Below are 22,663 nucleotides of genomic sequence, written 5' to 3'. Positions count from 1 at the left end.
ATATATATATATAAGGATGACGCCGCCGTGTGAAGAGCTAAAGTTCTTTATTTGTCAGCCACTATCGGACGTGTTTCGCCTGAGATATATATATATATATATATATATATATATATATATATATATATATATTTATATATATATAGTCCTTGCTCATGGACAGGACTATTTAGTGCTTATGACTATTGATGAGTATCTCCTGGAAGAGAAGTTGTCTTCCTGAAACACAAAGCTGATTGGTTGAATGCTTGCAACAGCCTAAGCAGCTGCCAATCGTTTGGATTGCATTCCAGTCCATTTTTGTATTGCGCACTAGGCCACTTCAGAGAGGCAGCAGCAATATGTAAATCGGACTTTTACATAGTCTAATCAGAATAGTCCAGCCCAAATGAGAACACAAGAACCCCAGACTGTTTTTTGGATTTGTTGGGCCTCATCAGAGAGGCTTATCTTGAGTACTATGGCAGAGTGAGCATGGCAGCCAAATCTGGGCAAATCTATCATGCTTAGGGTGTCCCAGGGAAACACAAACATCATCTGTGCAATGCTTGCCAAAGTCTCCGTACCAGGGTAGTCAGACTGCAAAAAGTCCATCCTCTGTTTTAACAACTATCTCGCTCAAGTAAGGTACCATATATATGCAAATCATATTTTGTCCTGCTCCAAAAGCAATTGTACCACCCAAACTGCCTGGTCAAGTCTTCTCTAGATTGGAGCACAAGTAACCAAAGACTACTTCAAATAAGATGTACCCTGGTAGTTGAGACTATCCTTTCCTATTGGCGCAAAATAAAGGCGGATTTCCATATTGTTGGTCCCTGTCTGCAGTGGCAGGGTGATAATAAAAGCAATGGACTGGTATTTGGCCCAGTACAATTAGGAATGATTAAGATTAATAAAAGGTTTTCCTTCATTCTTTTTTGTATGTCTCTGAAAAACACCTTATGTGCTAGTACATGTTGTGTGCTAGTGTGCCACATTACTTAAGTTGCACCTCACTTATAAAGACCAAAAATGTACAAACCAGTCTGCGTTTGCTTTTGCTCCGATTCAGAGGGGACTTAGGGCAACATGTATGAAGCCTTTTTGAGGTCACAAACGGGCCGATTCATACATTTGAAATAGCAATTTCCTAATTGTGATTCTCAGTAAATCGCAATTAGGAACTCTCTATCTTAAACTTTCATACCTGTCGCCCTTAAACTGGAACTTTGGGCTGGACTATTCAATTGAAATTGGCTGAGGCTAGTTTGCACAAGGTTGCTTCGTTTTTGGAGCGGTACATTGAGAAAGAATACAAAATGACTGGAATATGAAATATGGTCTATAATAATAATCAGGGACTGAGATTATTTCAAGCATGCCACCCATCATTATTTTATTTTTTTACAAAGATATAGGGCATGATTTACAACAGTAATTGACATTTTTGAGTAGTTTACACTTTTGAATAAGTTTATTACTGTTTGGCTATTCACAAAATACGAGTATAAATTTGCTCTAAAAGTTTAACTTTCATTCAGAATAGTGAAAATGTAGTTAACGTATTCAAAAGAGTTAATAACTAAAACATAGATAGCCCCTAGAGCCTTCATCTTGGAGCAGACATTTAAGTTACACTTTTGGAGTAAATTAACAAATGGATATTGTGAATGACCGAAAATCAGTAATCATACTCAAAAGTCTGAATTACTCAACAGTGCAAGTTACCTTTGAGCTCATAGTGTTGAACACAGCAAATGGTTCAAGATGCCCTGGGTGTGGATCAAATGGGATTAGGTTATAATTAATTATATGCAAAAAGAGAAAACAATTATATTAATTGTAATATTGTGAAATCAACTTCATAACATATCACTAGTTATGAAAATAATTGAAGAAACTCAAATTATTCTAATGTATGTTAATGAATATGCCTTTATATAGGATTTTGGTAGGAATAAGAATAATTTGTGCTTCTGCACTTATTCAGAACATTTTCAGTAATTAGATTTTTTGTTTTCAGCCTTTAAGAAGTGGCTGAAAAAAGTAGCTAAACGTCTATTGGTTGGAGTTTCATTACAGTATGATCGAAGGATAATGATCTGTAAATAATTTTCAGATGAAAGTTTGAATTATCCATTTCATGCATTCAGTTAACCACTTTTGAGACTAATCAGGTTTTTTTTGCAGTCTCTCTATTACATTCAATTGATTGTTGCTTTTCCTAGTGCTTGATTGCTGATTAGCATTCAGTAATACCAATCACTTTCATTTGGAGATTTTCACATGCAGTCCCATATTTTAGGACAGAGAAGGTTGGGCCCAGTCTCGTGTCCAGTGGCATACTGTTCTATATTTTGGAGCATCTTCAGAGAATGCATTATAGATTTCTTCATGAAGTATGTAGTTTCCAGATGACGTGTAGTTTTGCAGTACAATCTAGCGTTACCATCAAATGTTGGCATTTTACTTCTCCAGATGTTTTCAATTACAAAGATTTCAACGTGTGTGTGAACACTGCAAGGAAATAAAAAGAAAAAAAGTACTTAAGCATTTTCTTCACATCTGGATATTTTAACTCTTCTGTATCCAGAAAATCTAAATCCCCTATTACATCAGCTCTTTCAATTTCCCATCAGATCCAGCACTCCATTCATATTTGCCGCTCCATCTGCTCAGGAAGTGGTCTCATCCATAATTCCCTCATATATTAAGCATCTTTCTCAACCTCGGAATCAAAGCATTCCTGCAGTCCAATCACATCCAAAACGCAAATCAAATTTGGCACTCACTGATATCATCAACATCTAACAAAGCACCTCCTCGTATACAAGCTACTATCTCAAGGGGCACACCACAACACCCAAAAGTCTCTTTACATTGAAAACCTACTCACATCTGGCACAGAGGCATCCACCTTCTATCCAGGATGTTCTTAAACTTAGCTACCCTTTCCATTTTGTAAACATTCATACCCAATGCAATCTCACCTCCATTCACTTTCAGAATTCCCAATATTTGGTATTCTCTTGACATCCAGCACACATAGCCAATCCAGCTCCCCACATTCACCATCTTAGGTGAACCTGACACTATCATCACATATAAGAACACCCTGCGATAAGTAGCATCTTATTAGAATCGCCATCTCTATAACACTCATCCCTCTCACATTTGACAGACTCCTCATATTAATGATATCCTGTTATCTAGCATCCTTAGATGTATCAGTGAAGTGCCCACATATGTCACTATATGGATAGTTCATGGTTGTTGCGTCGTGATCGCCCTTAATTATCAGCCGCTGCGCCGCGCAATAAACAGACCACACACAGCTTGGGTCTCTCGGCGCGAACTGCCGAACTCGGGGCACGCCCCTCTTTATTTAACTCGACGCGTACGCCACCGTCACGGCGTACGCATCACATAGGTTACATGTGCGCTCTAGCGTCCAACGCTAGAGCGCTAACTGCAACATCCCTCTCCAACTTGGATGACAAAACTCCGACTCGAACTCCCCCACTCAGTCACTTACTTGGCAGGCAAAGTCTCTGAGGCGGCTACTTGGTGGAGGATTCCCTCTCAGCCCATACCTGGTCGTCGCTCGGGTGTTGGCGTCTGGCGGGCAGTCGCGCTCCGCCCGGTCGGCTGCGGAGCTGGGCCCGCCCGGGTCTGTTGCCGACTCGGGTTGGGTCAGAGGTGATGAAAGTTCTCTTTCGGGAATCCTGGTGTCCTCCACCTCTTCCTCCGCGGCCTCTGGCCGGTGTTCTGTGGCCGAGGGTATGCGCTTGAACCACGAGATGTTACGTGTGGCTGACTCAGCCCCTCTTCGGGCCGTGATCATTGTCCCGTGGCGGCGTTCCACTGTCCAGCTCCCGGGTTCGTACGGTGGCTTGAATTTCCCCCCGGGTCTCCGGGTCTTTATGAGGACATTGTCTCCCGGCCCTAGGGCGCGCTCCCGGCTTCCCCTGGCCCGGCTTGCTTGCTGGTTCCGCCGCTCTCGTCGTTGCAGAGCCTGCTCCGCTGCAAACGGCGGGGGGGCCCACCCGGGGACTGTGGGTAGGCCATCACGGCGTGTCCCTTTTAGCATGAGGGCCCAGGGGGCTTGTATGGTGGAGCAGTGTGGTGTGCTGCGATACTCCCCAAGGAATCGTTGGATTTCTCGTTCCGGGTCCCGATGTTCGGCACTGGCTATTCGCAGAACTTTGTTTAGTGTCCGCATGAAGCGTTCAACCTCGCCGTTGGCTTGGGGCCACTGTGGGGTGATCCGCCTGTGGCGTATGCCGTGATGTGCGAAGAATTCGCGGAATTCATGGCCCTGGAACGGTGGCCCGTTATCGCTCTTCAGTTCTGAGGGGCGCCCGAACATGTGAAACATCTTCTCTAGTGCTGGCCCTACAAACGTGAAGGCGGTGGATGGCAGCGCCTCCACTAGGGGGTATTTGGAGAAGTTTTCCACGACTACCAGCGTTACTCTCCCGTCTGGGAGGGTCCCAAAGTCCACGCTGACTTTGTCCCAGGGGTGTCTCCCGGGCTCTTCAGTCACGATGGGGGCTGGAGGTTCAGGTCTGCTAGTCATCTGACATGCCGGGCAGTTCCTTACGATGTTTTCCACCAATGCGTCCATTCCCGGAAACCACACCTTTTCTTTCATTCTGGCCTTCATCCTCTCCGTTCCTTGATGACCTCTGTGGGCCAGGAGGGTGGCTTGGTGGCGAAGCGCTGCTGGCATGACGATCCTCGCTCCTCTCAGGACTATTCCATCCCTGGTGGCGCTGAGCTCATTCCGTACGCGCCAGATCTGCTGCAGGTCAGCCCTCTCGTCCTCTGTCCACGTGTTGGCCGACTGTAGGAAGTTGGTCCACGACCCCTGTTGGAGGGCTTCCCGAGTTCTGGTCATTACGGTGTCGCGATCCGCAGCTTGCAAGATCTCTTGGAGTGTCAGTACCTGCGGGCAGGTTAAGGCCGCGACGAAGTCTAGATGCGCTTCAGCTGCGTCTTCCTCGTCCTTCCCGGCTTGTGGGGGCTCTCTTGTGTCCGGGTGTCTGGACAGGAAGTCGGCCGGGTTCTTGGCGCCAGGCCGGTAGGTTATGTCATGTGGTATTGTTGGAGTCCAATGGCCCATCCCTCAATTCGTGGCGGGGGGTGTGGTGCTGTCCCTTTAAAAAGGGGTACCAGGGGCTGGTGGTCCGTCACGACTGTGAACGGATGTCCAAGACGTATAGGTGGAAGTGTCGACAGCCCCACCTTATGGCCAACGCCTCCCGCTCGATCTGGGAATACCTTTGTTCAGTTGCTGTGAGTGCTTTGCTCGCATAAGCCAATGTGGCCCACCACCCTGGCTCTTGTTCCTGCGTGAGGACTGCCCCGAGTCCCACGGGGCTGGCATCGACTAGTAGCTCCGTTCTTCGTGTGGGGTCGAAGTAAACCAGAGTAGCATGGTCGAGGAGCGCTGTCTTGATGGCTTGGAACGCGGTGTCTTCCTGGGGCCCCCACTGCCACAGTGCGTCCTTCTTCGTCAGTTGTCTGAGGGGCTCGGCAAGTGTCGCTAGGTTCGGAATGAATCGGCCGCAGTACGTGGCCATTCCCAGAAAGCTGCGTACCTCCGAGGCGGATGGGGGTGCTGGGGCGTCCTTGATGGCCTGGGACTTCCGGGGGTCCACCTGAATGCCGTTGTTGGTGAACTTGTACCCGAAGAATTCTATTTGCTGCTGGAATAGCTGGCACTTGTCCTTGTGGAGTGTGACTCCGTAGTCCCTGAGGCGTGTCAGTGTGGCTCTGACTCTCCGATAGTGCTCATCTATGGTGGTGGAGTGGATCAGTATGTCATCACTCACATTCATGACTCCTGGCAGGCCTTGTAGTATGTCCCTGATCGTGTTCTGGAAGATCTCCGCCGCAGACGATATCCCGAAATTGAGCCGCCTGTATCTTCTCAGCCCAAGGTGTGTACTGAAGGTGGTGATGTACCTACTCTCTTTGGCTAGTGTTAGCTGGTGGTAGCCGGCGTTTAAGTCCAACTTGGAAAACCACCGTGCCCCGTTGAGGTCCGCAATGATGTCGTCCATGGTGGGTGTGATGTGTCTCTCCCTCTTGATGGCTTTGTTGGGGAGCCGCATATCAATGCACACCCGGATCTTGCCTGGTTGGCGAGGCTTCTCCGCGATTACCATTGGGGACACCCATGGGGTGGGGCTAGTGACTGTCTCTATGACCCCTTGTTCTTCCAGCTTCTTGAGCTCTTCTTCCACCAGAGGGCGTAGCTGAAAGGGGATCCGTCTGTGCTTCAGTGCCGTGGGTGTGATAGAGCAGTCGATGTGGAGTCTGACCGGCGGGCGCTTGATTTTCCCCAGGCCCGTGAACAGTTCAGGGAACTGGTCCAGCAGGTTGGCCGTTTGATTATCTTGAACTTTCCGGATGAACACTAGGAGTCCCAGGTCCTCGGCGGCGTGTCCACTTAGGAGCGTATCTACCTCTTGGTTGATGATGTGTACATCAATGGTGATCTCGGCGTCCTCTGTTCCCACCGGTACTGTCATTTTCCCCAGAAGGGGTAGTGGGACGTCGCTGCCATATGCATATATGCGGGCCTTCGATGTCTTGAGTTCTGGCTTCGGTCGGAGTCGGTTGTACTGCTGCACCCCCATGACGGTGACTGATGCTCCCGTGTCGATCACCGCGTTCACCTTTGACCCTGCGACTCTGACGTCGCACCGGGGTTGTGGCCGTCTTGTGCTTTTCAGGGCTCTGGTGAACAAGATCACGTACGTCTCCTCTCCATCATCAGACTCCGAGTCGTCCTCCTGCAGGGCTCGCGTGTGTCTGGGTTCAGCGTCAGTACGTGAGGAGAGGGACAGTTGGGATAGCTGTCTCACCATGCCTTTCGCAGGCCTCTTGCCCCTGTGATCCTTCCGTGGGGCGCGCTTCCGGCAGACGGAGGCAAAGTGGTTCAGGGTGCCACAGCTGGTGCACGTTTTACCTTTCGCAGGGCACGTCTTGCCTTGGTGTTCTTCATACCCGCAGTAATCACACTGCGCTGGGGGCGACCTCCTGGGTGTTGGTCGGCGCGTCTGTTCGCGCGTCCTCACTGCATCTGCGCGCTTTGTCTTGATGGTCACTCCTGGCCCCGTGCCTCGTGTGAGCGCTTGTTCCATCTCCTCCGCGCGTGCGTGGGACAGGTCGTGGGACCGTGCCAGCACCAGAATGTCAGCCATCGGGATGTTTGGTTGGCGGAGGATGAGGCTCCGCAGTTTCTTGCTTCGGATGCCATAGATGAGCTGCTCCCTGATCTCTTCTTTTGCTCGGTCACCAACCAGGTGAGTGTCTGCGAGCACCCTCAGCCGTGCATGAAAAGCATCCACTGACTCCCCCTCTTTCTGCTTCGCTTGACGCATCTTGAAGTTCTCGAAATCCGGGTTCATCTGGGGGTCAAAGTGAGTATTGAGGGCCGTCACGGCCGCGTCGTAGTCGTCCGCATTACCGGTGTTGGGAAGGTGCTTAAACAACAGGTAGACTTCCTCCCCCGCGTAGTGAAGAAGAAGCGAGCGCTTCACCGCCCCGTCCGTCTCCCGAGAACCGATGAAGTAGTTGTTGAGCCTGCCGATCCACGTCTGCCAGCGTGGGGCGGCCGTGGCGGGGTCAGCCGTCTCGCTGAAGGGTGGCAGGACACCGGTCGGAGGGTGAAACGGGTGGGCAGGCGCCTGGGCTCCGTCATCCCCCATGGTGCGGCAGGGAAGGTGTGGCGCTGGGAAGCAGGGCAGCTGCTAGAGGACCAGCGTGGCGAAGGGCAGACGAGGGCTACTTGGAGGACTTCGGGGCCTCTGGGGGGGGCTGGCGCAGAAGATGAGGCACGATGCACCAGGAGGGGCGCAACGCTGAGGCGAGACCAGCGGGAATCTTCTTCCACCGGTTGCAGGCACAAGTGATTGGTGCACATACGCTCACCGTGTGGAGAGGGCAGCAGTGAAGTCCAGGCCCTGGCAGCAGTAGCAGGAGACACAGACACGTGGTGGCCCTGGCTCGAGCAAGCAGCGTGACTGTCCGGAGGGGGGCTCAGGCGAGGCCAGAGCAGAATCGCGGGACTGCCGCGATCCCAGGAGCAGAGGCAGCGCTCATTGCAGTGCACGCAGCAGGTCCGGCCCCCTCGTCGCCAATGTTGCGTCGTGATCGCCCTTAATTATCAGCCGCTGCGCCGCGCAATAAACAGACCACACACAGCTTGGGTCTCTCGGCGCGAACTGCCGAACTCGGGGCACGCCCCTCTTTATTTAACTCGACGCGTACGCCACTGTCGCAGCGTACGCATCACGTAGGTTACATGTGCGCTCTAGCGTCCAACGCTAGAGCGCTAACTGCAACATCGGTGATAAATCAAAAGGGCAAAAGTGAGGCTGCTGTAGTTAGTAAAGGGTAGATGATTCATCCTTAGGTCCTGGCCTGATCTAATAATGAACACTGCTATACTGTGGGATGGAGTTCTAAACCTGATGATGGGTAGCTTTCCAGGCAGAGGGAGTAGTTGAGGCTGCTACATATTCAGTCAGTGCAAGAAGTGGACAATACACCTGACCCAAAAACATCTACGTCATTCGCAGTTTCTGGGTGTCATCTTTTCAATCGTCAGTGGCCCCCGCATTAAACACCCTGTGCTTAGCTTCTACAAAGCAAAATGTGTGCTCAAAGGCAATTAATGGCACTGGATTATGGGATCATGCTGAGGCAAGATCACTCTAGAAAGAAGAAAAATTATTTCAGGGCAAAGGTTAGGTGTACACCCAGCTGCCTCAATTAGTGCATCAAGAGTGCACCCTACCTCATTTCGAAGACACCGTTAAATTGGCTGCGTTAATGTAGTGGATTACAATTTGGCTCCAACTCAAGGTAACAATGACATTGAACATTTTCCGAGATTTGAGATAAAAGGAACGATGGACCCGATGCGCAGAATTAATGAATTCTTTATTTGTGTGATTAATAAAAACCATTACAGAAATTCACTGGTTCCACCTAATAAAAACATTAAAATTACCTTAGCACACTTTTCAAAGATTTTATCAAGGAACAGGAGAAGTAGGTGCATGCCCCTTAAGAACTACAAGAGGGGACTAGCAGTCACAAACTCGACGAAGCGTTCACCCGCCTCCTCATAATTCATTATATACATAGTATACGTGTCTAAGAATAAAAATTGATCAGAATCTGGTCAAAACACACGAGGAAAAAACATATGTGTCCGGCCTTATGCCTCACTAAAAGGGTAGATGGACCCCCAAAGAGCGTAAGGGATTAAAGTGCTGTCAAAGTTGCGCAAACTCAGGTCAGAGCAGCCTTTCGAGTTACTCAGTTAATCAGATCTCAAGCCAAATAAAACATGCGTGTCTGAACTATACCTCACTAAGAAGGTAAAATAGATCCCCAAAGCATAAAGAAAGTAAAGTGTTATAGGAATGTTTCCCTCTAGAATCACAGCCGCATTTCAAAGTACTTCCATTTGATGCAACAGTTACCTTTTTTATCAATAAGGCTAGTTTAGGGCCAACTGAAACCTGCATGTCCAGGAACGAGCCTCACTAAAGGAATGTTTAACACCCCAAAGTGGATGAAGTAAATAAAATACTAGCTAGACTACTGCATTGCACATCACAGGTACATTTCATTTTACGATACATTTACCACAAATCTTGCTTTTAAAGTTCCTGATTGCAAATATAAAACTAGTCCCCGTCCACTTAAGGATTGAAAGTGAGCAGCCCTCCAAGCCTGTTTTGGATAATGTTTTGTTTAACATGTACTGACAAGCAAACATTTCTGACCGGTTTAATTGCTTAGAAGCAACCAGGCATGAGAGCATGTTATTGAAGCTTCTGTAGTGCGTGTATACCCGTAGGTGTCTTGACGCTTTCAGGTTCAGACATACTGCACTGAGGTGTAGCTAATTTCTGAAGAGCCACGTCTTATGTTGTTTTCTAAAGGCGAGGAGGGTAGGTATAGTCCTGAGATATAGTGTTCCACAACCTAATTGTTGTTAGAAGGGCCGGCCAAAGGGAAGGACAGAGTATGTACCTGACCACCCTGCGACCCACCTTTCCCGGGAGAGGTAGCCGAGCACTGGCAGGAGACCCCCTCAGGGCTGGGTCCCGTATCTAAGATCGTATACGCTGATTTAGCACCATGCAACACAGAGAAACCACACCATAGAGTCTGAAGTACGTTTTCTTTATCTAGAAATATCAGGACCTTTATGATCCGCAAAGGCATATGTACAAGTAGAGCAAGGGCTCACAAAGTCTCGGTTGGGGTAGGGGTAGTGGGACAGTTTTAGGATCTGCGGCAATGCGGGTGCGTATCCGGCGCACGGCTCTCAATCCTCGAGCCGGGGGATACGATACGATCTTTGGGGTCCAGCCGGACCAGAATGTCTCTTGAGTTGCGACCAAGTCTGCAGGGCTCGAGTAAGGGTGTTGGAGGTCGGACAATCTTCGAGGAGCCGCGAGTCGGTCAGCAGGGCTCAGAGTTCTCAAGGTTGCAAGGGAAGCCGCGACCACGTCAGCAGGGCTCGGATGTTTTTAGGCAGAAGTCCGTCTCTGCCAGGTGGAGCCGCGACGCTGTCTGCAGGGCTCACCAAGGTTCCAAGAGTTCCGTCGGACTTTGGGAGGATGTTCTTTCAGCCGCGACCACGTCGGGATCCCAGACACGCAGCAGGCGTGGAGCCAGCCCTCAGGGTGGCCGGAGGGGCGATCAAAACTATTCTCTTGAGAGGAGGCCAGGTGTGAGTGAAACTACTCCTTCCTCTCCTGCTCACCAGGAGCTCTCTCTCCCCCCAGCCGGCATGGCGCGACTATGCCGGGGTTGCGCTTGGGTTGAGGGCGGCCATCTGGGGAGCGGGGCCGGGTCAGTGGAGGCCGCGAGGCCGATGGAGGGGGAAGGGTGCCCGGTGTCGGGAAGATGGAGGGAAGGGCGTGGGTAGCCCCGGGTTCTGTGGGGGACCAGGTGGGGACTGGGTCGAGTAGGCTATGTTAATCAGGTTCGTGTGGGGTGTAGAGGTCAGTCTGGTGTCGCTACAGGTCTGGATGGGCCACGAGGCCCGGTCCAACAATTGTACTGTGACTGAAACTCCTACCATCCCAGCTTGCCTTTCTAATTCTAACAGTGGTCACCAGACTGGTATTGGCCGATTAATGAGATCTATTTGGAGAGTACCAGCTAAATATATTCCAAAGGAATTTTGGACCTTCTCTGTGAAGAGCCTTGTGAGCAATGCAAAGTGCTTTAAATGTAACTTGCTGGCATACCGGGAGCCAGTGAAGATCCTGGATTCACAAGAAAAAGTACATTTGCAAGAAATGATTCAAAACTCAGGGATGCATAAAAGTGTGAAGCATCACGAAGAGTCAGAGGCAATAAAAAGAAAAAAATAGATTGAGACAATAAGTAGAGTATAGCAAAGGGAAACAAACCCCGCAACACTAGACCCAAACTATAAAACATTCTGTTGCATAATGCACAGATTACTAATTTTGCAAAAATAGCAACATTACAAATGTAAGGAATGGTTCAAAACCAGGGATGTGCGATTAAGAGAACATCACGAGAGATAAAGAACCATTCAAAGTAGAGAGAACGGATAATATACAACAACTGAAAAATTGAGTACAGTAACCCATCCTCTCCCAATAAACAAAATGAGAAAATGTTGTTGCATAACGCAAAAGGTAAACACCCTGCCACTGTATTTGGGTCTAACTCCCATGTATGCACATCCTGTGTAGGAATGACCTTGTATAGCATAGATGGGACCCAACCAATGCACACCAACCCTATGTAGAAGTTATGCGCAACATAATGGGAAAAGACCCATGACCTAAAGTAATGTAAATTGGCAGAAACCCAATAAACAAACCCCGTAAATTCAATCCCTACATCAAGGTAACAAATGACATCACATAAAGAATCTTACAAACGTTGTGAAGATGGAGCTAAAAACCAATCTTTCACCCCTCATATGAGGTACAAACACTTGGGAATTAAGACCCTAAAGTCCACCCTCATGTAAGGATCTAAGACTTTAACAATGAATATGGGACCATAAACCTAGAGAATACACCCTGTGTAGGGGAACCGTACCCATAAATCCAAACCAACCCAAAGGGAGGGTTACATGCTATGTTAAATGGAGGAAACCCCACAAACATACCCCGAGTAAGGGTTACCAATCAAAGAACTATTAATGGGAATCGTGCCCATGAACAAAACCAACCCAGAGAAAGGGTTACTATATTGAACACTGTAAGTGGGAAACACACTCACGAACCTGCCTCAATGAGGAGGCCGCGTGTAACGCTTTATGAGAACCATAACCACAAACCCACCTGTGTAGGGGTTGTTAATGCTTTATGGGAAGGAACTCGACCCAAACCCATACCCATCCCTAATATAAGGGATAACGCAGTACAGCTACCCACCTAACCAAGACTAAAAACGTCCCTTTCGTGAGGGAGAATAACATGTGGAAGCTGAAACACGTATGCTATGAACATGAATTTTCCATTAGATAGCATCTTAGTAAACAAACTTGCATACATATTTAACTGACAGTAAATTAGTTCCAGGTGACAGCAAACAGGCTCTGTAAACGAGAAAAGCATAAATAAGCATTGAAAAAAAAATGCAGACCCACAGTAAAATGTACACTATAAATTCAAAATTGCCACACACATTTTGCATAGAAAGGCAATAAAAAAACGAAGCTTCCAGCATCAGACTTGCTAAGTCCAAGTACAGGAACAGAAAGGTAAGATGGTGTGGATAAACTTCACTCGGAAGGAAAACATAAGAACATTTCAGTCAAAATCGAAATTGGCACTAGGTGGCAGTGTAACACTGGGAAGTGAATACAAGAAAAGACATGACCACTCCAACACTGCGCTCGTGAAAAGAACTGCTCCGATAAGCCTTCCAAGTATGTTTTGCCCATTTTTTCATGTTACAGTTTCCTGAAATTCTGATGTGGAACAAGAAGAAGAAGACAAATAGATCCTCTCACCGGATAGAGCTCAATCTTATTAACATCCACGAGCAGGCAAAGCAACAAAGAGAGCGTGTAATTGCTGCTCCCACGACGACGTTCTAGTCAGCCAAATGCTTCACTTAACTTTATTTAAACTGCCAGCATAGGAATCAGACGTGGTTAGCAAAACAGAAGCAGAGAAACATATTTGAAGTAAAAAATCGCCAACCTTAAGAAGGTGGCACGTAGATTGACGTAAGGAAGGGTGACTCATGGCAGAAAGGTGCTCCAAGGATTCCCGAGCAGCTGCAGTGACGCTGAGGATAATCGTCACCAAGACATGAAGGCAGGAGGCAGCAGGAATGACGGTAAGAGCGTGTGTGAGCTCGAGCAGGCTCTGTGTGAGCTTGACCTACTATTTAAAAGTGTGGCAGAAGCGGTTAAACTGCCATAGTGGGGGACGCATGTGGCCCAAAAATAACTGTAATTAGACTCCCCCGAAATGTCCAAACAAGCCAAAAATAAAGTGGAAGGCCAGGAACAGTAGTATCGCTGCAAAAGCGGCTCCCACACTCTGTCTACTAAATTACCCAAAAAGGTGACGGCATATCTCTAACTCTATGAATTGAAGCAACCTTTTCTGTGCACCTCCTGTGGAAATTCAAAGTAGAAAACATCCACGGCTATCTGCATGTTGAAGAGAGTCCTCATTGTTATGGAAGCACCTCCACAGTAGCGCCCACAACTGGCAGTGGACAATTAAGGTGTAGGACAACTGTCCTTGTAAGCCCTGACGTGGGCTGCGCCCAAGTAACGTAGTCAAGTACAAAATCATTTCCAATAAGTACTCTCCTTGCAGGCGCAGGACTTGTGGGTGTACACACAACCACACGGTACAGCACTCTGTTGTTGGGGCTGTCCGATGTACAGGACACTGGTGGGGCTGCGAAGAGTGCTGTGCCAATTTCTTTTGTTGCTTGTGACATCTTGTGTTGCTTTGGAAGGTCTTGAGTCTCTTCATAAGTCACTTTTAGTGTGCTTAAAGTTGCGTAGTTTCTATGCTGCCTTAGCAAGTTAGACCTGTGGCTTCTTCTCTTCATGTGGACTTGTGCAGATGTCATCTTGTGATTACTAGACCAACTGTAGAGACAAGTAGGCATGTAGGAACGTCTCCAACTGTCGCTCATCGCCAAAATATGTTGTGCTCTGTGGTAGAAAGTAGACACTGGTAGCCATGTAGGTTCTTAAGTACCTTTATTCCAGTTGCACAGCAGGATGGTAAGTAAGTACATCAGCTTGGTAGTCCAGGTAACAGATGAAGTATAAGTAGGTTAGCCCAGTAGTCAGCCCTTGGTCCTATGCCACAGCAACCCCACCAGGAGCAGCCTGCCTGCTGCTCAGCCCATCTGTAACTGGCATATCTCACTCAGTCAGACACCCAACATTCCACGCATCACAGCTTTACCAACATTCTACTCCAAACACACACAGTGGCTGATCAGCAGGTGGACTGGTAAACTACAAGATATGAAAGTACTATGCAGGGCATTACACAATGCTTACTCATCCTGTTACTCAGGGCAATCATGCAGTCATGTAATTTTAATGAATGATCTACATCCTTTTCCACCGCTGACATTACCAACTGGGTGTCGTCAGCGTAGGATGTGGCTTTCAGATTAAAACTTCTAATCAGCGGGGCAAGTTCAGAGACATATATATTGAAAAGAGTCGGGCTCAACAAAGAGCACTGAGGGACTCCACAAGACAGGATATATGGTAAGGATTTAAACTGACCTAAGTGTACCGATTGGGATCTCCCTTATAAAAAAGATGTTAAAAGAGAGAGGGCTTTTCGTCCAATCCCTATAGCATTTAGGCGGTGGACCAAGAGACCATGCTCCACCGTATCGAACACTGCGGACAGGTTGAGTAGAATGAGGGCTGCTGACCCTCCACTAATGACATGCGAATTTCTTCCGTGGTTTTTATCAAAGCAGTGTCAGTGCTCACAATCCAAATTGACTGTGGTCTAGGAGTTGATTTTCTGAAATGAAATTAGAGCGTTCAACATTGATTATTTTCTCTATAATTTTTTCCGGCAGTGGAAGTCTCGCTATGGGTCGATAGTTAGCAGGATCACTAGAGTCCAGATTTGTTTTTTTAATAAGGGGGAGAATGCAGGCCTGTTTCCAAATGCTAGGAAAAGATCCTTGCAAAAGCATTTGATTAAATATTCGTGACAAGTGGGGGGCGATGCACTGATTTACAAGTTGTAGAATCCTAGGGGGGCAAGGGTCATCTGGGGATCCAGATTTAGCAGCAGAGAGAAGCGTAACTATTTGTGTTATGGATGTTGGAGTAAATTCTAGAACCAGCATCTCATTAGTTATTTCCTGCTCTTTATGGTTGGTGTTGACCTTAGTTTTGTCGAAAAGATCAAAAATTTGATCAACATTGCCTTTGAATATCTGGGCAAGCAAGTTACAAAAATCTTGGTTGTGACTAGAGGATTTATTTTTAGTAGCTATAGTGAGTTTATTTATGACCTGGAACAATTCTTTACTAGAGTTGCCAGGATTTTCAATTTGTTGTGTATAATACTGACTTTTTCTCATTAATGAGCTTTTTTTTAATAGTCTGTAAGCATGGCTTTATAACAATGTTTTTCAAGTTCATTATAATTTTTGCACCTGTTTCTTTCTTGCCTCCTGCTTGTTTTTCCAATCTCAGGGCCTCAGAAAACCAGGGAGCCGATGGTGTCTCTCCGTGTTTATTTACCGTAGTGATGGGCGCTAGCTTTGTAATATTGGATTCGAGCCATGTGGTGTAATTTTTGGCAGATGAATCAACTTCCATTTCAACGTCAGGTTGACTTTATGTTAACTGAGTTGCCAAAGTTATGGGGTCCATTTTATGCCAGGGTCTATTGAGTACCTTTGTGTCTGGTGTGGTCACAGTTTTAGATGGAGGTAGCTTATACCTGAATAGTACTGCGTGATGATCTGACCACACTAGAGGTAATGTGGAAGGATTAGAGATGGCAGGATTGTTAGTAAAAAGGCCATCCAGAGTATGACCGGCTGAGTGTGTAGGGTCTTGTATCAGTTGTTTGAGTCCTAATTATGATGTCATTTCAAGAAGGTCTGATGTGTCTTTGTCTGTCATTGATTCAAAATGAAAGTTCACATCTCCTAAAATAGTTAGATTGGAGACCTAGTTCTAATAATGAATGAAAACTAGTCACTAGGCATGAAGCCAGTTTTTGTTTATCAGCTAGCCATGATATCTGTTGCACCACTTTGATAATTATCCTTTCGAAATTGACAATGAGTGTGGGGGTTGCCCAGAGTTCAGCTCCCTGAAGGTTCTGGACTGATTGATCCTGATAGCTCTGGGCTGCGGAGTGGCTACCAATTTAGATATCTCTAGACATAGTTGGGTTTCTAATGTGTTGGTTCAAGCCGTACATAGCTGAAAGCATATTTTCAACAAGCATTTACAATGCAATAGGTCTCGCATTTACGCGAGTTTGAGCTATTCACATTGCAAATAACAATGCCTTTTATTTGTATTTTCGTTTTTCAAACATAAATAAAAGGCATCGTCATTTACAATGCCAATAGCTTAAACTCGCGTAAAATATGGGGGGGGGGGTTGTTTAGAAGCGGAGCAGTAGGTAAGGAGGCAAGGCCCTGCGTACTGGTGGAAAGTGAGTGTGTGGCCCAATGGCGGGCAGAGTGTTGGGACGTGTGCTTAACGTGCAGCCGAGTCCTTTTCCCTGGGCTGGCGGATGCGGTGTTGCTGAGCGTTTGATACACTTGTGCCGTTAATTAGTGCGGCGGCTTGGACTGCGTGAATGAGTTGGAAAACAGCAAGAGTTTGCCGGCAGATGGAAGGCACAGTGAGGGAGTAGGCTAGGCTACCAGTGTTTTAGAGGGAGGGGGCTACTTGTTGCAGTGAAGGTTCACAGTGGATTTTCATGGGCAGGCCTGTCTTATAGCGATATGGAGCATCCTGCAGCTTCAGAGGCAGAAGTGCGGCGAACCGTAGTTGGGGAAATATTGTAAGTATGAGATGTACGTTTTTTAATAGTTTTCAGTAACATATTCAGTGCTTATGGCGCTGTGCATAGGCAGCTGCGGGGTAAAATTATGCAATTATATGGGTGTACGGTAGAGTGGAGAAAAGGGTGGTAAGGGCAAACAGTGGGAAACTTGGATAAATGAGCTGTGATATGAAAGCGTAAAGTAATGGAATTTTTTTTATATGTAGTGCGTTAGTGCTGTATGTAAGTTGCTAGCGTACAGTTTCCTTATGTTGAGTCTAGGGTGAGGCGCATGGATAAAGGGGCGCGAGGGGGGTATGCAGCCAGGGCTAGGGAGTAAGGAGGAGATGCTGTTAGACCATTGGAGAGGCTCTGCAGGGGTTGATCAGGTTATCGGCAGCGGGTAGCAGGGAGCCTCTGGGGGGTGAGTGGTGGCCCGGGAGTTAGCCTATTGAAGATTTTTTAGAGCCAACATATTCCCGGGGGAGTTGGGTGGTATCTGGCACATCTGATCCACCCGGTGAAATTTGTGGAGCGGCGGTGGACTGAGAGCATTTGGGGGTACACATGTGATATGGTGGTTAGCCTGCACTTTTATAACCGGGGGTGAGGTGAGCGGAGGGTTGGCGCCTGGCGGAGAGTTGATCTACAGCGGAGCAGTAAGTAAGGAGGCAAGGCCCAGCGTACTGGTGGAATGTAAGTGGTGGCCCCGTGGTGGGTAGAGTTTTAGGAGTTACGCTTAATGTGCAGCCAAGACGTTTTTCTTGTGCTTGCAGAAGTGGTGTTGCTGAGGGTTGGATACACTTGTACTTTTGGTTAGTGCGGCGACTTGGACTGCATAAGTAACTTGCAAAGTAGCAAGAGTTTGCCGGCAGATGGGAGGCCGGTGAAGGAATCAGCTAGGCTACCGCTGTTTGAGAGTGGGTGTGTACGTCTTGCGGCAAAGGTTCACGGCAATTTGCTAGGGGCAGGGCAGTTAACAGTGATACAGAGCATCTTGCAGCCTATGAGGCAGAAGTGTGGCAGACCGGAGTCGGGTAAATATTGTAAGTAAAGATGTACGTATGGTAATACTTATTGGCAACATATTTAGTGCTTATGGCGCTTTGCATAGGTAGCTGTGAGGTAAAAGTATGGAATTATATGGGTGCAGGGTAGAGTGGGAGAAGGGGGATGGGGATAAGGGCAAACAGTGGGAAACTTTCATAAACAAGACAAGCCCGGTGGAGCGTGGCGCGCGCGCGCCTGGGGGCGGGGGAGCGCATTCCAGGTGGGGGAGCGGACCCTTTGAAGTGCTCCCAAAAGGCGGATTGCATGGGGGCACGATGCGCGTGATTGTGCGCGTGCTAGCCATGCAACCCGCTTTTTGGGAGCACTTTTCAAACCCGCTTTCTATATGCTTGCTTTGCGATCGCTTACGCGATAGCAAGGTCGAGACCTAAAAATCCAAAAGTCACTAAAATATAGATGCCCCCCCATGCCCCTAAAAATACGTCATTCATAATACCTTTTTTTATTTTTTATTTTTTTAGAGAAAATGGAGTTTAAGGATTCGGGACAATATAGCTATATATGCTGCAGCTATGTTAACATAAAATCTGACTTTGGTTAGTCACTTGCTTCTATGTGGCCCTGTTGCATGCGGTGGGTTTGCACACGTGGGTGTTGAAGGACTGGTGGGAGCAGTGGCTAGTGGTGGAATTCAGTGATAAACACTAGTCTACTTGTGTGAAGCACGTGAAAAAGATTGGGTTGTGTTGAAGGAACCATAGACTTGCTTACTGGGGATGGCCTCGCTGCTGGCGAAGCGACGTATAGCTATGGCCTGGAAGGCAACGAGTGCCCCCTCCATTAGCGACTGGTGGTTGAATGGCTGTAATGGTCTATGGCTGAAGAGTCACTGGGATGTCTCCTCGCCCCCCCTTCCTTTTCGCCCTCCCCAGTAGTGTGTGTGGAGGGGGAACTTTTCTCGCACTGGGATGCTTACATTGCAGGGATGGAGGCGAAGTCTGACATTTGCCCCCCTTGAGTGACTGGCCATCTGCTGGCCGAGATATCCATCCGGTAATATGTGTGTGTGTGTGTGTGGGTTTGGAATGACTGTGCAGTGCGTTGGTGTCGATGTAGACCGAGGCGAGCACTGCTGCCCTTGTTATGAGGTGCCTTTTGTTGGTGGAGCATGAGATGTGGGGCCTCCCAGCACTTTGGTCTCTCTTTTCGCTTGGGGATGGGTATTATGGAGGATGTGGGGACATTGTGAGGGGGCACTGTTGCAATCGGGAATGTCACAGATGTTTTACTGCTCCGTTTGTATGTTAACGCATTTATCCTACACTTCTCGTTTTGCTTTTTCTGTTGTCATTCTTCTCAATGGGCTCGAGTGATGTCCTGTATCCATGAGTGTTTTATTTATGCTCTCCATCTGTGGCAGTGATACATATTGTTTCAGTATATGTTGGGTAAAACCAATCTGTTCCATGTGTGATTCGCAATGCTGCTATTGCTCCGGAACTCGTGGATGTACGGTGGTGTGATTTCGCTTCACCGGTTTCCTGGTTGTTTGTATAGATGCTTTCATGTACCAAAATGTATGACTCAAGTCTTCTGGAAAAGTGTGCTACTGAGAAAGTTTAATAAAAACAAAAGTAAAACAAACAAGCGTTGTCCGCGAGCGAGCGGCCGGAGACGCAAAATGTGGTGGGGGAGGGGGAGAAGCGGGAGTTGTGTGTGTGCGCGTGCGTCATCGCGATCGCCCTGAAAGCGAAAGTGATCGCGATGACGCACACGAGTTTTCAAAGTGCTGCTGGCGGCCGGCTGCGCGCGTGCATGATCGCGTGAACGCAAGCGTTAGGACAGCCAGCAGCACTTTGAAAATTCCACATACAAAATGTCTCTTCGAGCCAGCGCAAGCGCTGGGGCTCAGCGAGACCTAAAAAGGCTGCTTGTCCTTCCAGGACTTGAATGTACAGGCTGAATTCTAACCGACTTTGTGCTAGGGAGGCATGTTTTGGAAGGCAAAAAACATTTTATAAGTGCTCACTACTAATATATCCAGCAGGTGGGATCCGCTTCCATACATGGCCCGAAATCAATAAGCTACGTTGGGCAATAAATTAGCATCATTACCTTCATTAGGGAGTCAAGAGCTTTTAGGAGAGCTTGAGGAATGCATGTAGCGGGGTGGCTGCTTTTGGCTTTATAGTCTCCTTATGAGATTGAAAGATTCCACATTTATTTATCTATTTATAAAGTTTTGCACAGTGCAATCATGACCCTAGTGTATATCAGAGCGCTTTACATGAAGGGAATGTATGGTATAATTGAGCTAACTAAACTAGTCACGTGTATGAACAAAGAACACAACATTAAGAATAAACAGAATACTAAGCTTGATCTCTAAAGGTAGTCGGCGATGACGAGGTCAGGCATCATAAAAAAGTAGCAGGTATGGTTACAATCAATAAACGCAGAGGTGTCATTTTAGGGCAAAAACTTGTTCAATTAGAAATGATTTTGCTTATTTTTTGAAGGAGGCGGTAGATGAGATTAGGTGAACATCCAGTGGCAGAATGTTCCATATCTTAGGTGCGACACCTGAGAAAGATTTACAGCCTGTTTTCTTTTTATGGAAAAATTGGGGTTTCAGAAGCAGGGAGCTGGTGCTTCGCGAAGGTCTTGGACCCCCCCTCCCCGATTTTTCTAGCTTTTGAGGCAGATATCTGGGACTAGTGACATGAAGGGCTATATGAGTCATGAAGACAATATTTAGTTGAATTCTCGCTTCATAAGGGAGCTAGTTATGGGATTTTAGACCCGGGGAAATGCGATTATTTCTTTTTGTTCCGGAAACAAGTCTGGCAGCCGCGTTAAGGGAGGCCCTTAGAGGGGCCAACTTGTATCTAGGTAGGCTGCACAGTGTGGCACTACCGTGGTCCAGTCTGGGCAACACTAGGGCTTGAACCGCATGCTTGAGGTCATCCTGTGGGAGGTTTAAGTTTCTGCAGATTGCTCATCTGGTAACCGTATTGATGGGATCCTGAATATTCAGAAGTTTATCAAATGTTATTCTCAAGGATATAGCAGAACTTATGATGTGAGGGGAACAGTTGAGATCTGTAAGATGTTTAATCCAAAAATCGATCTTGGGAATGTTATTCAGAGGCGAGATGAGTAGGTATTCCGTTTTGGCAGCGTTGAGCTTGAGATAGTTATCAGTGAGCCAAAGATGAGTGTTTGCAAAGTAGAGTTGAGGGATACGATGTCATCTGGGGAGGATATTTGGAGATACAATTGAGTGTCATCTGCATACATGTGATAATGAATGTTAGCAGATTTTAAGGAGGCTGGTAGAAGTTTCAAGAATAGATTGAAGAGAATGGGTGAGAGGGCGGATCCCTGTGGAACACCAAGAGTGACAGCGGAGGGCTTAGAAAAGGATTGATTCATCTTGACTCTTTGGGATCTGTTGTGGAGGAATGAAGTAAACCATTGCAATACGACCCCTAATATGCCCATCCTTTGTTCAAGTAGGTTCAGTAGACTCTCGAGTTTAACAGTTTCAAAGGCAAAAGATAAGTCAAGTAGTATCAGAAGGCCTGATTCATTTAAATCCAGCCTTTTTAGTATGTCATCCACAAGGTGAGTGAGTGCTGATTCAGTGCTGTGACCTTGACGGAAGCCTGATTGTTGTTGGTCAAGGAATTGAAAATTGTGTATGTGATGCAGAGTTGGATCTGGACACATTTTTCCAGGAGCTTCGCAAGAGTGAGGATGTTTGAGATAGGTCGAAATTGTTGGGATCTGAGCAATCTGCATTAGGTTTTTTTTTTTTAAAGTGTGGGTTACCTGTCCTACTTTTAGACAGTCAGGGATAATGCCTTGGCGTAGTGAGGCATTTACAAGCTTAGACCATAAGGGGAGAATAATGATTTTGATCTCTTTGAAGATAGTCGGAGGTAGAGGGTCAATTAATTGATTAGATGGGTTTAAGGATGAAATAATGTTGTAGATGTCACTTTCATTGATTGATGTGAAAGTGTTCCAAGAGGCATTGTTTTGGGGTACCTGCCTGGGTGGATCACTCCATTCAACAGCCTGGGGGAGTGTGGAAAGATGAGTAGGCAGCCAGGAGTAGCTCCTTCACTGATTGTGGTTTTTTCCAAGAAGAAGGAAGCCAACTCTTCACAGTTTGGGAGAGTGATGGTCCCCATGCCAAGTGGGTTTGATATGTTGCGTGATTGTTGTTTGATGATTTCAAATAGTTTTGGGGTCGATTTCTAGCTTGGTCAAGTTGAGTTCTAAAAAAGCTGGCCTTCGCTTTTTTTATTCTGTTGTTGTATGTGTTCCTCACTAATCTTAAGCATTTTAGGAGTTCCAAGGGAGGAGAGGATCTCCAAGCTCTTTCTGCTGATTTTAGATTGCATCTTTCAGTGTTCAAGTTGTCATTGAACCTGTGTTTAGAGACTTTAGTGGATATTTTCTTTTGTTGAAGGGGAGCGATTAAGTCAAGAACTTCCAATATGGAAGTTTTGTAGAAGTCTGTGAGGTCATGGACATTAACCATGTCGGTTTGAGGAGTCAAGGTGTTGTTACAGTGGGTGAATAAATCATTGAGAATTATATCACGA

At 47.0% G+C, this 22,663-nt stretch overlaps 1 protein-coding gene across 2 annotated transcripts in view; it reads right to left on the bottom strand.

Moving 5' to 3' along the window:
- Positions 1–1,349: 1,349 nt before the first annotated feature.
- Positions 1,350–22,663, bottom strand: part of LOC146857291 (uromodulin-like) — a 570,867-nt gene continuing 549,553 nt past the window's right edge. For both annotated transcript variants that reach the window (XM_085647790.1, XM_085647789.1), the window contains exon 9: positions 1,350–2,499. In XM_085647790.1, coding sequence (XP_085503916.1) covers positions 2,482–2,499 — 18 coding nt within the window. In that variant the 3' untranslated portion in view covers positions 1,350–2,481. The remainder of the gene's footprint in view (positions 2,500–22,663) is intronic.

This window comes from Triturus cristatus, chromosome 3_2, assembly GCF_964204655.1.
Source record: "Triturus cristatus chromosome 3_2, aTriCri1.1, whole genome shotgun sequence".
Classification (NCBI taxonomy): Eukaryota; Metazoa; Chordata; class Amphibia; order Caudata; family Salamandridae; genus Triturus; species Triturus cristatus.
This window is presented reverse-complemented; position numbering and strand designations above follow the sequence as displayed.